Below are 16533 nucleotides of genomic sequence, written 5' to 3'. Positions count from 1 at the left end.
GTCAAACAAGGGGATGCTCTGTCTTCTTATTTCAGCTCTCATACTATAAACAAGTATTCTTCTCATGGTCTATCTAGTACCACATTTTTCACATTTCTGCCCTTCTGTTGATGATTTCACTGTTTCAAATGACCACTAAGCATAGTGCTGAAGTGCTGTCTAGTGTTCCTAAGTGCAAGAAGGCTGTGACTTGCATATGGAGAAAAAATTGTGTTAGATAAACTGTGTTCAGGCATGAGTTACAGTACCATTGGTCATGAGCTCAACAGTAATAAATAAACAATATATATTAAATAAGATGTCTTTAAATAGAAACACATGTAAAGCAAGGTTATATGTTGATCAGTTGACAAAATGTTGTGACCAGAGGCTCATAGGAACTTAATCCTTTATCTCCCCTAGGAGCAATATTTCCATGTTTGCTAATTCAGTGTTCACATGACTTTATAAAACATAACTCCTGTGAATAACAAGAACTGACTGTAAACACCAATGGAATTGTGGGTAACATAACAGGATGTCTGGGATTTCCCTCAAAATAATCCACTGTGGTAGAGGGAGCAGAGGAGCAGAAAGGAAGTAGAAGTTTATAGATGAAACAAGATTGGTCATGTGCTGATAATTGTCTAAGCTGGTTGATGAGTAAACATGGGAGTTCATTAGTGTATTCTCTCTACCCTTGCATCAAATTAAAATTTTCCATAATAAAAACATATGCACACAAAAAACAAAAATATGTAAACAGACACCCCACCAAAAAACTTACAAGGACATTATAATAGAGTACCAAAAAGGCAAAAAAGTAAAGAATTATTGATAAGACCAGCATTTTTCCAAATGGGTACCAAGGGCATTTGAAGCAGTACAGGCATACCTCATTTTATTGCACTTTGCTTTACTGCGCTTCACAAATACTGCATTTTACAAATTGAAGGTTTGTGGAAACCCTGCATCAAGCCAGTCTACCAGCGCCATTTTTCCAACAAAATTTACTTCATGTCTTTGGGTCACATTTTGGTAATTCTCACAATATTTCAAACTTTTTCATTATTATATTTGTTATGATAATCTGTGATCAGTGAGTGATCTTTGATGTTACTATTGAAAAAAGGGTATAACTCTCTGAAGACTCAGATGACAGCATTTTTAGCAATATTTTTAAATTACGTACGTTGTTTTTTAGACATAATGTTGTTGCACACTTAACAGACTACAATGTAAACATAACTTTTATACGCACTTGAAAACAAAAAATTTGTGTGACTTGCTTTACTGCAATATTTACTTTACTACAGTGGTGTGGAACTGAACCCTCAAAGTCTCTGAGGGTTATTTAATTGAGCGGGATTATCCTATTTATTTCAGGATGTTTAGCAATCCCAGCCTCCATCTACTATGTCATTGGCACCACTGGTTAAAACCAGTGATTCTGGCAAAGCTTTATCCACAAGGCCATTTATCACAGCATCATCATACAATTTTCATAAAAAAAGGAACCTTAATGTACAACAACAAGACACTGATTAAATAATATGGCATATCAAAATAATAGAATATATTGTAACTCTAAAAATATTATTTTCTTTTGAATAATAATTATATTCGTCTTGAAAATAATGAACTGACAACATGTCACTGACTTGCCCAAATCACACTGCCTTGAGTCTATTAGCCTGGAAATAAGAAAAAGGGTCCAAAACGGACAAATATCTGAAAGACAGAAGGATGGACTCACTGAGACAAACACAGAGGAGAAAAATCCAAATAGTGTCTACAATGGAAAAGGAAGCTATTTTTTTCTGGAAGAGGCTCAGATAGGCTCTAATTACCCAATTAGTAAGTATGGAGAGCAGAAGTCCACAGGAATCAAGATGACTAAGGAACCATTAATCAAAAATCTGGGCTTCCCATTCATCCATGTTCAGAACAGCTACCTGCAGTATTTGCCTATAACAAATGGCCCAAGGCTACTTTCAAAAGAACCATGTTCCTGAAAAAGGTCCCTACTATGGTTGTTGGGACAAACAATACAATCAGAGAAGTGACTGACTTAAGAGCCTACTTCTCATTCTGTACAGTGAAGCCCATTTGCCATACATCCCTCAGGAAAGCTTGTTGATAGTCCCCTCCCTTCTCTTACACAATGCCCATAGTCAATCCTTTCATTCAGATGAGAAGCCTCTTGGTAACAGTTATATAAAAATGCAAAGTAAACTTATTAAAAGCAACATTTCTACATTAAGCAATATAGACCTTCATACAAAAACATGAACAGTCAGTAAAGAATCATCAAACACTTGAAGAAAACTATCAGCATTAAAGTAAAAGAGTAGGAACAAACAGAAGTTACCCAACAGGAAACAAAGATAATGTAAGAAACAGAGAAGAACTTAAAAATTATAATCACAAAGATTAAAAACTTATCCTTTTAAAGAAGACTGCTATGAAAAAGGAAACATCAAATAAGAAATTTCTTAGAAGTAAAATTTTGATTTCTAAAACTAAAAAAAAATCAAATAACTAAATAGGGTAAATGGAAAAAAATCCATGTACTGATGGAAGAAAATGTAAGAAGACCATTCAGGAGACAAAACTAAAAGATGGAAAATATGACAGAAAAGAAGGCCAAGTTCAGAAGGTCCAATCTCTAACAGAGTACAGAAGGAAAGAACAGACAAGGGGGAAAATATGAGAATCATATTTTTCTTCAATTGAAATAAAATCTCCAGTCTTGATATTGAAAGAACCCACAAAGGCTGAGAAGTTTGAATTTTTAAAAGACTCAAATTAAAAGATGATGTTGAAATTTTAAAATATCATATATATGAAGAGAAAATCCTAAAAACTTTAAGCAAGCTACCTAGAAAGAAATAAGAATCTCACTTGCACTGGGATCACACATACACTTGATAACACCACTGTATGCTAAAAGAAGATAACAAAGCTATACTTCAAAAAATCTGAGGGAAATTAAATGTACTTAAAATTTTATGTTCAGCTAAAGTATCAACCAAACATAAGGACAAAAGAAAGACATTTTAGGCACGTAAGGAGTCAGAAAGTGGACCACTTATGCATCCCTTCTGAGAAAAAAATTTTGAAAATATAATCCAACAAAAGAAAAAGGAAGACGTAGGATCTTAGAAACTGTGGCACTAGTTCAGGAGTACAATAAGAAGAAATCCGAGGATGGCAGCTATGAGTTGGTTTAGAAAGCAATTGGCCAAAATTCATACCATAAACCAAAGGGCCCAAGGAAGAATGTCTTCAGCCCATTATTCAAATGTCTGAACACTGACATTCTTTATGCTAAGAAATAGCAGAAAAGAAAAGCAATTAGAAATTCCAGGGGGAAAAAATGTTGTCCAGGAAGACCAAGGCACAAATATAAAATAACTTAAATGTAGCATAATTTGGGTAATTAATGGACTATAAAGAAAGATATTCTATTTGACTTTGATATTTGGAATATTCTTTTTTTGTCATACCATTTCCCTTATCAACAGGTCCAAACACACTACATGGTTCTCAAGGAAATAATATTTACATAATTATAAAATTATAAATGCAAATTACAAGTTTCCAATTTCAAAAGTCAATTCAAATTCCAAGGTATCTCATTGTGGACATCAGAATTACCTGGACATCAGATCTATGGACACCAGAATTACCTGGAAAGCTTATTTTAAAGACTCCTGGGCCTCATCCCTAAAGATTCAGTAGATCAGGGGAAAGTTCCAGAGACCTGCATTTTAAGAAATTTTCCAGTCCCCAAGGAAAAGAGGAAATTCTCTTCCAAGGAGGAGCCACTCAGCAGTGGACCTGAAGAGGCTGCTGCCAGCAAGAGCAGCAGCTCCAAGAAAAAGAAAAAGCTCCAAAAGCTATCCCAGGAAAATTAGAATGGACATTTCCCTAGTAGGGCATAACTTGCAGAGATATTTCTCAACCCATCCCCTATAGCCCAATAAAAATTTTTAAAAATAAATTTTTAAAAAGAAATTTTCCAAGTATACCTTATGCACATTAAATTTTCAAGATTATAGCTGTAAGGCAGTAATCTCCAAAATTTTCCATTACATATCTTATGAGCAAAAGGCTTTTGAGTACCCACCCCAAAATATATGTGTATATTTATTTATAAATTGTTGATATACTTTTATGTGACTGCATATTATGTATATTATAAAATGTGAAAAATAAAAATCTTAAAGAATGAGAAAGATGACCTAACAATAATTTATTATTTGGTTCTGTTTCAACCAAGAGTAAAGGGAAAATTAAGAATCGCTTTAGAAAGTTGTAAAAAATAAATTAGAAAGTTGAAAAATGTATACAACTGAAAGGAGAGGAGGATAATGAAAGAATCACAGAAATGACAAAAGAAATCCCAAGAATATATCTTCTGAAGTCCTATTCTGCTAAAAAACAGTAAAACTGAGAGTGATCACATTTAATCTCTAGAATGACTGAGGAACTAATAAGGGTACTTCAACAAAATACTTAATTCTGATCATCAAAAGGAAAATCTCATTGATGAATTAGACATACAAGACCATGAGAAGAAACTAATTATTCTGTTTTAAGATTTCACGATAACCAAGGATGGTAAAATTAGCCATGGGTATGTATCATAGATTTTTCAAAGTCAAATTCCAGACAATATTAGAATGATCCCAGGGCTAGCGACTCCAAAGGTGAATATACTTCAAGTTATCAAAAACTGATATTCAGATTATATAATCATAATTCCAATTAAAAAAAAGAAAAGGCAACCATATGCTTAGCTTCTCATTTAGGAAATATAATGATATCCATTTAATAGGAAAGCAAGTGTTTTAATTGCTATCTACGTGTCATGAGACTACTGTATACCAAATGTTTGATAAGAAGTACCCAGCATCACTCCACTGTTTCTAATGACCAAGGAGAGGCCCAATAATCTATAGTTAAATGACTGGGCATCCCCTCCAGGGTAATACGGAAATCTCTCAACCTATTCCGGAACACTTACTCTACTCTGGCAAGGTCAACCCAGGCTCTCAAATACACACTGCAATTATCTTAGGGGAAAACTGAGCCATGTCTAGGAAGGATCATGTCTAGGAAGTTGCCTACAGGGTCAGTCTCTGAAGCCAAACAACAGGAACTTCTCCAATTTTTAAAGTTGAGTAGTAAGAGCTTAAAATATACACACACACACAAACACATACACACAAAGTGTCTCTCTTACCTGCAAACTTCCCAAATATGTCAGAATATGAGTAGAAGATAAGGCCTAGCTGTACTTAGCAAACTGACACACCTTGAAATAAATCCAGTAATTATAATATCATGCTCAACATTCCTTTGGAAATCAAATGAATCTCTTCAGGGGATTAATGCCAAGTGTTAATTTTAATAATGAAGAAAAACAAATTCAACAAACTAAATACTGATGAAAAAAATAACTTGGAAACTCACCTTTCCACAACCAAACTGACTGCTTGCGTGAGATCTGGGTTTGTCACCTGGAGACGTTTCCACAAAGACCATACGAATTCTTTATCAGCCTTAAAGAAATAAAAGACATTTTAAATTCATTGCTTTGTAGCTACAGCAGAGAAGGCAAGATACTGCATTAAATTAAAAAATGAAAAACATAATTACTTGATCCCTAGTTCTATAACTATAAAACAGATTCTTGAAAAGTATAACGGGAAAGCTTTATTTTAAAAAGTTCTTACACTGGTAACCCACATTTATTTTACTATTTCTCCTACTCACATTTGAGGGTGCAAATGCTGAAGGGCTGAATATTAAGGTAAATTTGTTCTGAAATGAGACTGTCCTCTAACTATTGCTCCATTTTCAGCTGCCCTTTTCAGCAAAATTCCTTGAAACAGCTGCCTACAATCATGGTCTCTTCTTCCTCACTCCCCACTCACTCTGTAACCTCCTCCAGTCAGACTTCCCTCCCCACCATAACGCTAAAATCATTTTTCAAGGTCCTCTATATTATCAATTCTTAATAGGCATCTCAAATTTAATTTATCCAAAATAAAGTTTTTGACTTCCTACCCTCTTACAAACCTGCCCTCTCTGCATCTCAGTAAATGACACCACCACCTACTTATTGTTTAAAAACTTAAGATCTAGGAGTCAATCTTGGTTGCTCTCTTTCTTCACATTTCATATCCAAACCATTAGTAAATCCTATTAGCCTTACCTACAAAATATATCCCAATTCTGAACACTTCTACCTAGTACAAGTGGAACAAGTACTATCCACCATCTTACTACGAGTCAACTCCACCACTTGCCTAGCTCCCTATAATGGTCCCCTGGGCTCCTTACAGCTCAAAATCGTCCAGTGGATTTCCATCAGATTAGGAAAACAATCCAAACTCTACCAAGGCCACATGACCCTACACATCTGGTCCTCCAGCCTCATCTATCACTCACCCTCTTGTTCACAGGGACCTTCTGGCTCTACTTGTACCAGGTCCTTTTAAATATACAATCTACCAGATTTTCATGTACATTATTACCTAACGTCGCTCAAGTCTTTGTTTAAATGTTACCTCTTCAAGAGAAGAGAAGTCTTCCCTAACTACTATATTTATAGCCACCAAAACCCACAAATCTCTGGAAACCCCTTACCCTGTTTAATTATTTTTTTCAAATCACATTTCATTTTATAATACTATATTTGTTTGGTAGTTTATTTGTTTGGTTTTACTTCTGTGACATCATCTATTCTCCCCTTCCTCTTAGTAACAGAAACCATTTTTGATCTTTGCTGCCAACTAAGACTGGCCTCTCTTGCCTATGGGCTCTGTGACTGAGTTCTGCCAATTAAATATAAGAAATGTCATTGGAAACCTTAAAATTGGACTTAAGTCTACCAAATGTGTTACAATTATTTTTTTCCAGTATGTTGTTGCTTATTTGACTTTATTTATGATGGAGACTTTTTGGGAAAAGGTAGTTATTATTTTTATATATTCAAACTTATCTTTTTTCATTATGGCTTATGGTTTTCTTCTATAAGTTAAAAAAAGGCCTTCTCTACTCCAAGATTGGAAATATATTTACCCATACTTACTTCTTAAATTTTTATGTTTTCATTTTTTAATGTTCAAATCTTTCATTTTGTTTGACTGTTTTTTAAAGACTTTTGACAGCTGGAGTACTGCAAAGTACTACCTTACCTAACTATTCTTATATGTCATACTTTATCTTTTAGAAGCAAGAATTCAGCATTTAGGTATTAAAATGATTTCAGTTAAGGACAAGAAATGTCAATATATAGAGAAATTACATGTCATAAACCTCTGGTGAAGGAAAAGTTAAACTATGTAACATTATGTGCTCTTTTAAAAGGTATGTTGATGAAACTACAAAATCCCTGAAACCAATGTTATCTGGAGATTTATCTTATAGCTTGCCTTGGTAGAGTTTGGATTGTATCCTATAGCTTATCTTTGATAAGATAAGATAAGATATAGCTTATCTTATAGCTCTTCAAAACAAAAGAGTAACAAAAAAAGAAAACTACAGACCAATATCACTGATGAACAGAGATACAAAAATCCTCAACAAACTACTAGCAAACAGAATCCAACAGCACATTAAAAGGATCATACACCTGTGATCAAGTGGGGTTTATCCCAGGAATGCAAGGATTCTTTAACATACGCAAATCAATGTGATAAACCATATTAACAAACTGAAGGAAAAAAACCATACCATCATCTCAATAGACACAGAAAAAGCTTCCAACAAAATTCAACACCCATTTATGATAAAAACCCTCCAGAAAATAGGCATAGAGGGAACTTACCTCAATATAAAAAGGCCACATATGACAAACCAACAGCCAACACTGTTTTCAATGGCGAAAAACTGAAATCATTGCCACTAAGATCAGGAACAAGACAAGGTTGCCCACTCTCACCACTATTATTCAACATAGTTTTGGAAGTTTTAGCCCAGCAATCAGAGAAGAAAAAGAAATAAAAGGAATCCAAATCGGAAAAGAAGTAAAACTGTCACTGTTTGCAGAGGACATGATACTATAGAGAATCCTAAAGATGCTACCAGAAAACTATTAGAGCTTATCAGTGAATTTGGAAAGTAGCAGAATACAAAATTAATGCACAGAAATGTCTTGTATTCCTATACACTAATGATGAAAAATCTGAAAGAAAATTAATGAAACACTCCCACTTACCAATGCAACAAAAAGAATAAAATACCTAGGAATAAACCTAAGGAGACAAAAGACCTGTATGCAGAAAACTATAAGACACTGATGAAAGAAATTAAAGATGATACAAACAGATGGAGAGATATACCATGTTCTTGGACTGGAAGAATCAACATTGTGAAAATGACTATACTACCCAAAGCAATCTACAGATTCAATGCAATCTCTATCAAACTACAAATGGCATTTTCCACAGAGCTAGAACAAAAAATTTCACAGTTTGTATGGAAACACAAAAGACCCCAAATAGCCAAAGCAATCTTGAGAAAGAGAAATGGAGCTGGGGGAATCAGGCTCCCTGACTTCACACTATACTACAAAGCTACATTAATCAAGACAGTATGGTACCCGCACAAAAAGAGAAATATAGATCAATGGAACAGGACAGAAAATCCAAAGATAAACTCATGCACATATGGTCACCTTATTTTTGATAAAGAAGGCAAGAATAGACAGCCTCTTTAATAAGTGGTGCTGGGGAAAATGGCTAGATACATGCAGAAGAATGAAATTAGAATACTTCCTAACACCATACACAAAAATAAACTCAAAATGGATTAAAGACCTAAATGTAAGGCCACACACTATAAAACTCTTAGAGAAAAACATAGGCAGAACACTCTATGACATAAATCACAGCAAGATCTTTTTTGACCCACCTCCTAGAGAAATGGAAATAAAAACAAAAATAAACAAATGGGACCTAATGAAACTTAAAAGCTTTTGCACAGAAAAGGAAACCATAAACAAGACGAAAAGACAACCCTCAGAATGGGAGAAAATATTTGCAAATGAAGCAACTGACAAAACAATTAATCTCCAAAATATAAAGGCAGGTCATGCAGCTCAATATCAAAAAAACAAACAACCCAATCCAAAGATGGGCAGAAGACCTAAATAGACTTTTCTCCAAAGAAGATATAGAGATTGCCAACAACCACATGAAAGGATGCTGAACATCACTAATCATTAGAGGAATGCAAATCAAAACTACAATGAGGTATCACCTCACACCAGTCAGAATGGCCATCATCAAAAAATCTACAAACAATAAATGCTAGAGAGAGTGTGGAGAAAAGGGAACCCTCTTGCACTGTTGGTGGGAATGTAAATTGATACAGCCACTATGGAGAACAGTATGGAGGTTCCTTAAAAAACTAAAAATAGAACTACCATATGACCCAGCAATCCCACTACTGGGCATGTACCCTGAGAAAACCATAATTCAAAAAGAGTCATGTACCACAATGTTCACTGTAGCTCTATTTACAATAGCCAGGACATGGAAGCAATCTAAGTGTCCATCAACAGATGAATGGATAAAGAAGATGTGGCACATATACACAATGGAATATCAGCCATAAAAAGAAACAAAACTGAGTTATTTGTAGTGAAGTGGATGGAGCCAGAGTCTGTCATACAGAGTGAAGTAAGTCAGAAAGAGAAAAACAAATACCATATGCTAACACATATATAAGGAATCTAAAAAAAAAAAGGGGGGGGCTTCCCTGGTGGCGCAGTGGTTGAGAGTCCGCCTGCCAATGCAGGGGACATGGGCTCGTGCCCCGGTCCGGGAGGATCCCACATGCCGCGGAGCGGCTGGACCCGTGAGCCATGGCCGCGGAGCCTGTGCGTCCAGAGCCTGTGCTCTGCAACGGGAGAGGCCACAGCAGTGAGAGGCCCGTGTACCGCAAAAAAAAAAAAAAAAAAAGGTTCTGAAGAACCTAGGGGCAGGATAGGAATAAAGACGCAGATGTAGAGAATAAACTTGAGGACACAGGGAGGGGGAAGGGCAAGATGGGACGAAGTGAGACAGTGGCATGGACATATATACACTACCAAATGTAAAATAGATAGCTAGTGAGAAGGAGCCACATAGCACAGGGAGATCAGCTCAGTGCTTTGTGTCCACCGAGAAGGGTACGATAGGGAGGGTGGGAGGGAGACGCAAGAGGGAGGGGGTATGGGGATATATGTATACATATAGCTGATTCACTTTGTTATACAGCAGAAAGTAACACACCATTGTAAAGCAATTATACTCCAATAAAGATGTTTAAAAAAAATAGAAAAAAAAATAGTAAAGAGTCACATGTATTTTTCACCTCAACTCCTCTACCTAAAATACTAAGCAAGAAAGGTTAACAAAAGTAAAAACTTAAAAAAAAGTAGGTTTTCAACATTTACAAAATAACTGAGTTACTCCAGCTTAACTAAGTGTGACTTACTAATAAAGGACTTAGCTCTAATACAGTTAGAAGGACAAAGTAAGAAATCAATAAATATCTGATGAAAAAAATCTTTACATATTAATTTATACATTTTTTTCTCTTTCTTTTTGCTATTGTTATGGTTAATGGTTATTTCACATCTCCTCTTTAATCCCCACCAAGGAGAAAGTAACAACAAACTCTCCTTAAATTGTTTTTATCATAGAGGCCAGAAAAAAAAGCAACCAGAAGAAAAGACTCCTCCAGAAACAGTCTATTGTTAATTTATAACTACAATTTATACCCAGAAGTCACTAGGGGGAGACCTTTCTAATTTCCAAATTTCTCTATTAAACTTCAGTTATTAATTTCTTTTGTTATTAATTTATGATCAGCAATGGTATTCAGATTTTGTCACCTAAAAATACTCAAATGTATAAGTGATACTTGACTTGAGAAAAAGAAGTAAGTTCTTTTGTGAGCAATAAAATGCTACAAATGGATTGTGGGACTATTGTACAATATGTATTAGTTTTTGTAAGTTTTTTAGTTATTTAAATGCTATATAATCTTCAATGTGGATTATACCTCTAATTATTAAAAAGACGCTCCTTCATATACAAAAAAAAAAGCCCCCAAAAAACACAAAACTAGTTTCCAAACTATTCCACACATTATTAAAACAAGGAAACTAACTACTACCAACCATATTATCTTTATATTTTCCTTTCCTTTGGGCATTTAAAATGTTCTTTTCAAAAATTAAAAGTAAAAATCCTTAAATATTACTCATTATAAAATGCCTTATTCTTACTACAAAACTTCCACACAGAATCAAATAATTTAAAATATAAATTTAAAAATACTACTCCTTCTCACAAAGTTTATTAAACTCAGCCAATGAGAGCTGACTAAATGCCCGAAGATTTGGGTCTGAGTTATCTTAGCAGTGGATTGGCTTTGACTTTCACTTATCAACATGGAAATAAATATCAACTTTACAGACACAGATAAACAAAATTATCTTTTTCACTGGGTACCTACTCTCCCACCACCTAGTTTAGTATATGCCAACATAATAGGCCCTCGATTGACCTCTACTGCACGAATGAATGCAACAAACATATGAAAACTATTTTCTATATTTAAATTAATTTCCTACCAGAACTCAAAGAAAACAATGGAAAGAGTTTAATTACAAAGTATGGCACAAACTAGCCACTCACTAAATTATATTATGAAAAACAACTGTACAAAAAGATTCATCTATTAGAATACAGCTCCTAACAACAGTGAGAATTCTAATTATACAACATGTTCTCAATTTTTTTTTCTTTTTTTGACCGTGCTGCACCGCATGCAGGATCTTAGTTTTCTCACCAGGGATCAAACCTGCACCCCCTGCAGTGGAAGCGTGGAGTCTTAACCACTGGACCGCCAGGGAAATCCCTCAATTTTGTTTTTTCTTTGTGAATGACTGGACAAGGTTTCAACACACCTAAATGTCTACTAAAAAATGTAACTGGTTGATTTCTGTAGTTATATACTCTTAATTCCAACATCACATACATCATGAAAGTTAATTTCATCATGAAAGTTGGAGTAATACACATATATTTCATTTAAACGCCATAATATATCTTTACCTGAAATTGGTATATAGGTTTAGTAAATATTTTTGGCTGTGACTAAAAAGAGAAATATGGTTTGAGATATACATAAATTTGTGTGTGTGTGTACACCTGTATGTGTGTCTATACATATATACATTACACATACATAACTTTTTCTTATCTGATATTCTATAAGTGGTAAAAAATGTGCACATACACATACCCACAACCCCATTCTTGGTCACAAATAGACCACAATCTTGAAATACAAAATCAAAATTAAGAGTATGGTGAAGTTAGGTTCTAAATCAGTGAATAAAGCATGACTGTCATGAACCTGAAATTGATCTTTGGAGTACCTTTGAAAGTTCCTTAGAAAATGCTAGATTTGGAAGCTAACCTATTCTCAGTAAATCCAATACGGACAACTTTTCTTCCCACACTGAAATCAACCACTTTTTCTTCATCTAAGTATGTGTATGTTGCTTGCTAACCTGGGGCCATATGAAAAAAAGTTTAAATATCACAATCACATAGAGTAGGATGAGATACTCATATTAAGAGAAACAGTTGAAACAGATTGTTTTCTATTACATGCTTATTCTGAGTCATTCCAATGGACTGGAATGGTACATGGAATCACTTTCTTTTTCTTCACCAAGCACATATAATTGAATTCCTGTAAGTTAAACGTGGGGAGAAAACTAACTAATTTAAATGAAGCTGCAACTTATGACCAGAGACTAATTAATTAGTGGGGTTCTTTTTCCCAAAGTGTGCATTTTGCCCATTACTGGGCTGTGAAATTAATTTAGTAGATATTAGCAGCACTTTCTTAAATAATAGATTTTAAAAGAAAACATCAGAGTTCAGGACACACAGGGTAAATATTCTTTCTGAAATTATATGCATGTGTATGTGTGTCTACTTACTAGGTTGACGTAAAATGAATTTCTTATCTTGGGTACAATTTTTGAGAGCTGTGGAAAACACAGGGGTTAATACTATGTGTTCTTGGGTACTGTGATTTCTAGCTTAATATATAAGTGGAAGAACTAATTTTAAAAATGTAAAAGTGAATGTTTAATTACTTAAATGCTTTTTATAAAACAATTCAATTATTATGTCTCCCAAATTTCCCCAAAAGCAGGAGTATGATTTGACTGAAGTTTTATGGTATGGGATAGTGCCAACCTCATCTCACATTACTGGAATGCCTATGATCATCTAACAGTGTCAGTACTATAAAATCTCAAGAACCATTGTTCTAGGCTACCTATGACCATCTCAATTCTTACATCTTCCGTAGTCCCATTTTGAAAGAATATAATAGTTAAAGGATTGGGGGAAGAGGGTCATTGGGCTGTTTCCAACAGACTGATTTCTTAATCAAGTCAGTCACAAAACTAAACATCTTAGTTCCTTATCCAGCTCAGGGCATAACTATGGTAAATACAGAGTAAGGGGTAGCGGAGAAAGGGTGTAGAAGATATGGGCAAACAGCATCTTAGATTAGGACTTGCCAAAGTAACAAAGCCCTTTATCATGGATTCACATCTTTAAACTACCCAAAGGTGAAGACTGAGATGACAAAACGCTTTAATTCCTTGGTGTCTTTTATTTATCCCTTTGCTCCTTACCCAGTGAAGAATAGAGAATGGAAAGTCAAAAGGAGGCAGTCACATAATACCTCCCCAACTTGTTTAAGCAAAGACATATTCAATTTGAACAAGACTACTGTGTTTTTACATCCTTGACTCAATCAGTAAAATCCTGCAAAAGAATCCAATAGAATTATGAGAATGAAATTCAGGAATTTTTATTAATCTAAACTTATGATATTGTTTATAAAGTTACCTTGTTGTTTAGCAGTTCTTAATTGGTTCTGTCTTGAAGACAGAGTGACTCAAAGATCTACTGTTGAGTGAATTCCGAACATTTAGTCACCCAACCCTGTTAAAGGTTCTGGTAAATTCGGAGAAGAGATGGTGGTAAGGATGCAAAACTATAAAGGAAAATCAAATCTTTCTGAACATGAGTAGTCAAGCCATCTTTGGTATATACGAATAACAGGAAAGTAATGTTAAAGCAATTGATTTAGTAAATGCTTTTCCCAGGCAAGATGAAAATGAGATTTCTCTCTCCAGAAGTATGGAATTAACTTAGTTGGTTAATAAATATTAAGCATCATCTACTGTGAATGAAAATTCCCAGCCTGAGACTCCCTAAAAATTATTGGTCTGTTTTAACAACTTAAGTTTTACTTAAGAACAAGGGCAAGTGTGGGTTTGACAATTAAAAACAGGCTCCTTCATCCATGGGTTTTATTTCAATAAGAGTGTTTCCACTTTCCCATTCCACATTTCAACTCAGGGATTGCACTCCTGCTGCACCAAGTACCACTACAGTCACGACACAGACCTTGGGCTTGGGGGCGGTAGGGGTGCGACTGCGCGTTTTGGTGGGATCCAAGTGAGGTCAACCAAACCCAGGGCGCCTTGGCCGACCCTGCCCGCCCACTGTCCGGAGAAGGGCGGGAGCCCGAGGTCGGCGAGCCGGACGAGGCCGCCCCCCTCAGCCCAGAGCTGCGGGCCAGGCTGGGTGTGGGAGCCGGCACCAGGCGCCGCCGGGCGGAGGTGGGTGGGTCCCAAACCCGCGCAGCTAGGCAGCCGAAGGCAGAAGGAGACGGGCGCATTTCCCCACCGGCCCCGGCCCGGCTGTGGAGGGGAAAGACCGGCGGCCAACTCGATACCTGACACAGGGCCAGCTCCTCCTTTACGCTGCTCAGCTCTTCCTCCAGCAGCTGCGTCCGGGTCACCATCGCCTCCTCTACCGAGATGCCCTCTGGTCGCATGGACCCCATGGGCGCGCTGTGGAGGGGAGCCTGAGCCGCAGCTGTCCGCCCTGGCCCTCGCTGGCCCTCTGACCCTTCTTCGCCCCGCCGGGGTAAATCGCTTTTGTCCATGACGCCCTCCCGCGCTGCGCCCGCAAGACCCGAAGTGTCGCTTAGCACTTCGTGTGCCACAGCTCCCAGCCCAACACGTGGGGACCCGGGCCCCAACTGTCGCGCGGCGGGCGGAGGGAGCTGTGAGGGCCGCAAGCGCGCCGCCATGGCCGCGGCTACTAACGGGTCAAGTTCCCTCTAGGAAACTCCTCCTCCCCTTCCCCATCCGAGCAAGCCCGAAGCTCCGAGCTGCGCATGCGCCCGACTTTTCCCGCCTTGGCGCGGGGCGTTTCGCGCTCGCGGGTCCTGGCTGGCTTCCCACGGGCCGCGCGCCCGGCGCGAGCGTTAGCGGCGCACGCGCCGTGGCCCGAAGAGTCAGGCGGCTCCGCCCCGCGCACTATCCCCGCGTGCCCTGGTCAGTCTTTAACCTGCGACGTCACGGCTTCCCGCACGCCTAAAATCCTACCTGCTGCTTTGCGCCTAGCTTACATCCCACTTCTTAAAGCCTTCCTTGACAAGCCCCTACCCCCAAATGATCCCTAACTGTGAATTCCTCTGCCTTCAAGGCCCCTGCCAACTCGTTTGTCACGTTTCATTGACCGCCCTGTAGTGTTAGTTATAGGGCTAATCCCTCCAGCGCTGTTGTAAACTCCTTGAGGATCAGGGAATAAGTTTTACACTTAAGTGTTTTCTTCAAACCCTTTAGCAAAACTGCTTGACGTACAGCTGACAACCAACTGACTGATGTCGAGGAGATGTGGAAAGCCTTGGGCTGAGCTGGAACTAGCGGGCAGGTTTCCCATTTGAATTATGATCTTTTGTGCACCCTTTGTCTTTTGCAAGAGTCAGGACTTCCTTTGAGTTTTATGTCAGCTTCTTTACGCAGTTGGCTGCGTATCAGAGTGAGTGTGACCCGCATTCCCACAGTTTGGATCCTTGGACTAATTTGAAGCCAGTAATTTGGAGCGTGGTTAAAGAAACAAGACCAACTCTCTTTATTGTTCATCCTCTCTTTTTCTTCTTTTTTCCTTCCTTCCTTCCGGCTTTGTTTATAAACTTTGAATAACCTCTTTTTCTGTCATTAAAACACGTCCTACTCGTGATGAGTTTAGTAAGGAGATGCGCTTGAGCTAGCACTCGAGTTCTACGGAAAGCTAGATCGCTGTCCTCTGCGGAAAAGGTTCCAGAGTACTTGGAGAGCTGAGATGGGTTAAGGAGGACTGTGGAAATAGGGAGGTGACCGTTTTAACTGATGACCTCTTCATTTAATCAAAATTACCGCTTTGTGCCAGAATCTAGTCACACATCAAAAGACACCCTCCCTAGGGGATATGGGGATATATGTATACATATAGATGATTCACTTTGTTATACAGCGGAAACTAACACAACATTGAAAAGCAGTTACACTCCAATAAAGATGTTTAAAAAAACAAAAGACACTCTCCCAGTCAGAATTCTGCTGAGGCAGGATGATTGTGCTTTCTTCCCACTGAAGGTGAATATTTAATAAAATTT

General features: G+C 37.3%; 1 protein-coding gene across 3 annotated transcripts in view; it reads right to left on the bottom strand.

Moving 5' to 3' along the window:
• The window catches only part of CNTLN (centlein), a 179618-nt gene extending 164419 nt beyond the window's left edge, over positions 1-15199 (bottom strand). For all 3 annotated transcript variants that reach the window (XM_069540774.1, XM_069540775.1, XM_069540776.1), the window contains exons 1-2: positions 14824-15199; positions 5461-5549 (exon numbers count right to left, since the gene is read on the bottom strand). In XM_069540774.1, the coding sequence (XP_069396875.1) occupies positions 5461-5549; positions 14824-15183 (449 nt within the window). In that variant the 5' untranslated portion in view covers positions 15184-15199. The remainder of the gene's footprint in view (positions 1-5460; positions 5550-14823) is intronic.
• Positions 15200-16533: the final 1334 nt, after the last annotated feature.

This window comes from Delphinus delphis, chromosome 6, assembly GCF_949987515.2.
Source record: "Delphinus delphis chromosome 6, mDelDel1.2, whole genome shotgun sequence".
Taxonomy (NCBI): domain Eukaryota; kingdom Metazoa; phylum Chordata; class Mammalia; order Artiodactyla; family Delphinidae; genus Delphinus; species Delphinus delphis.
This window is presented reverse-complemented; position numbering and strand designations above follow the sequence as displayed.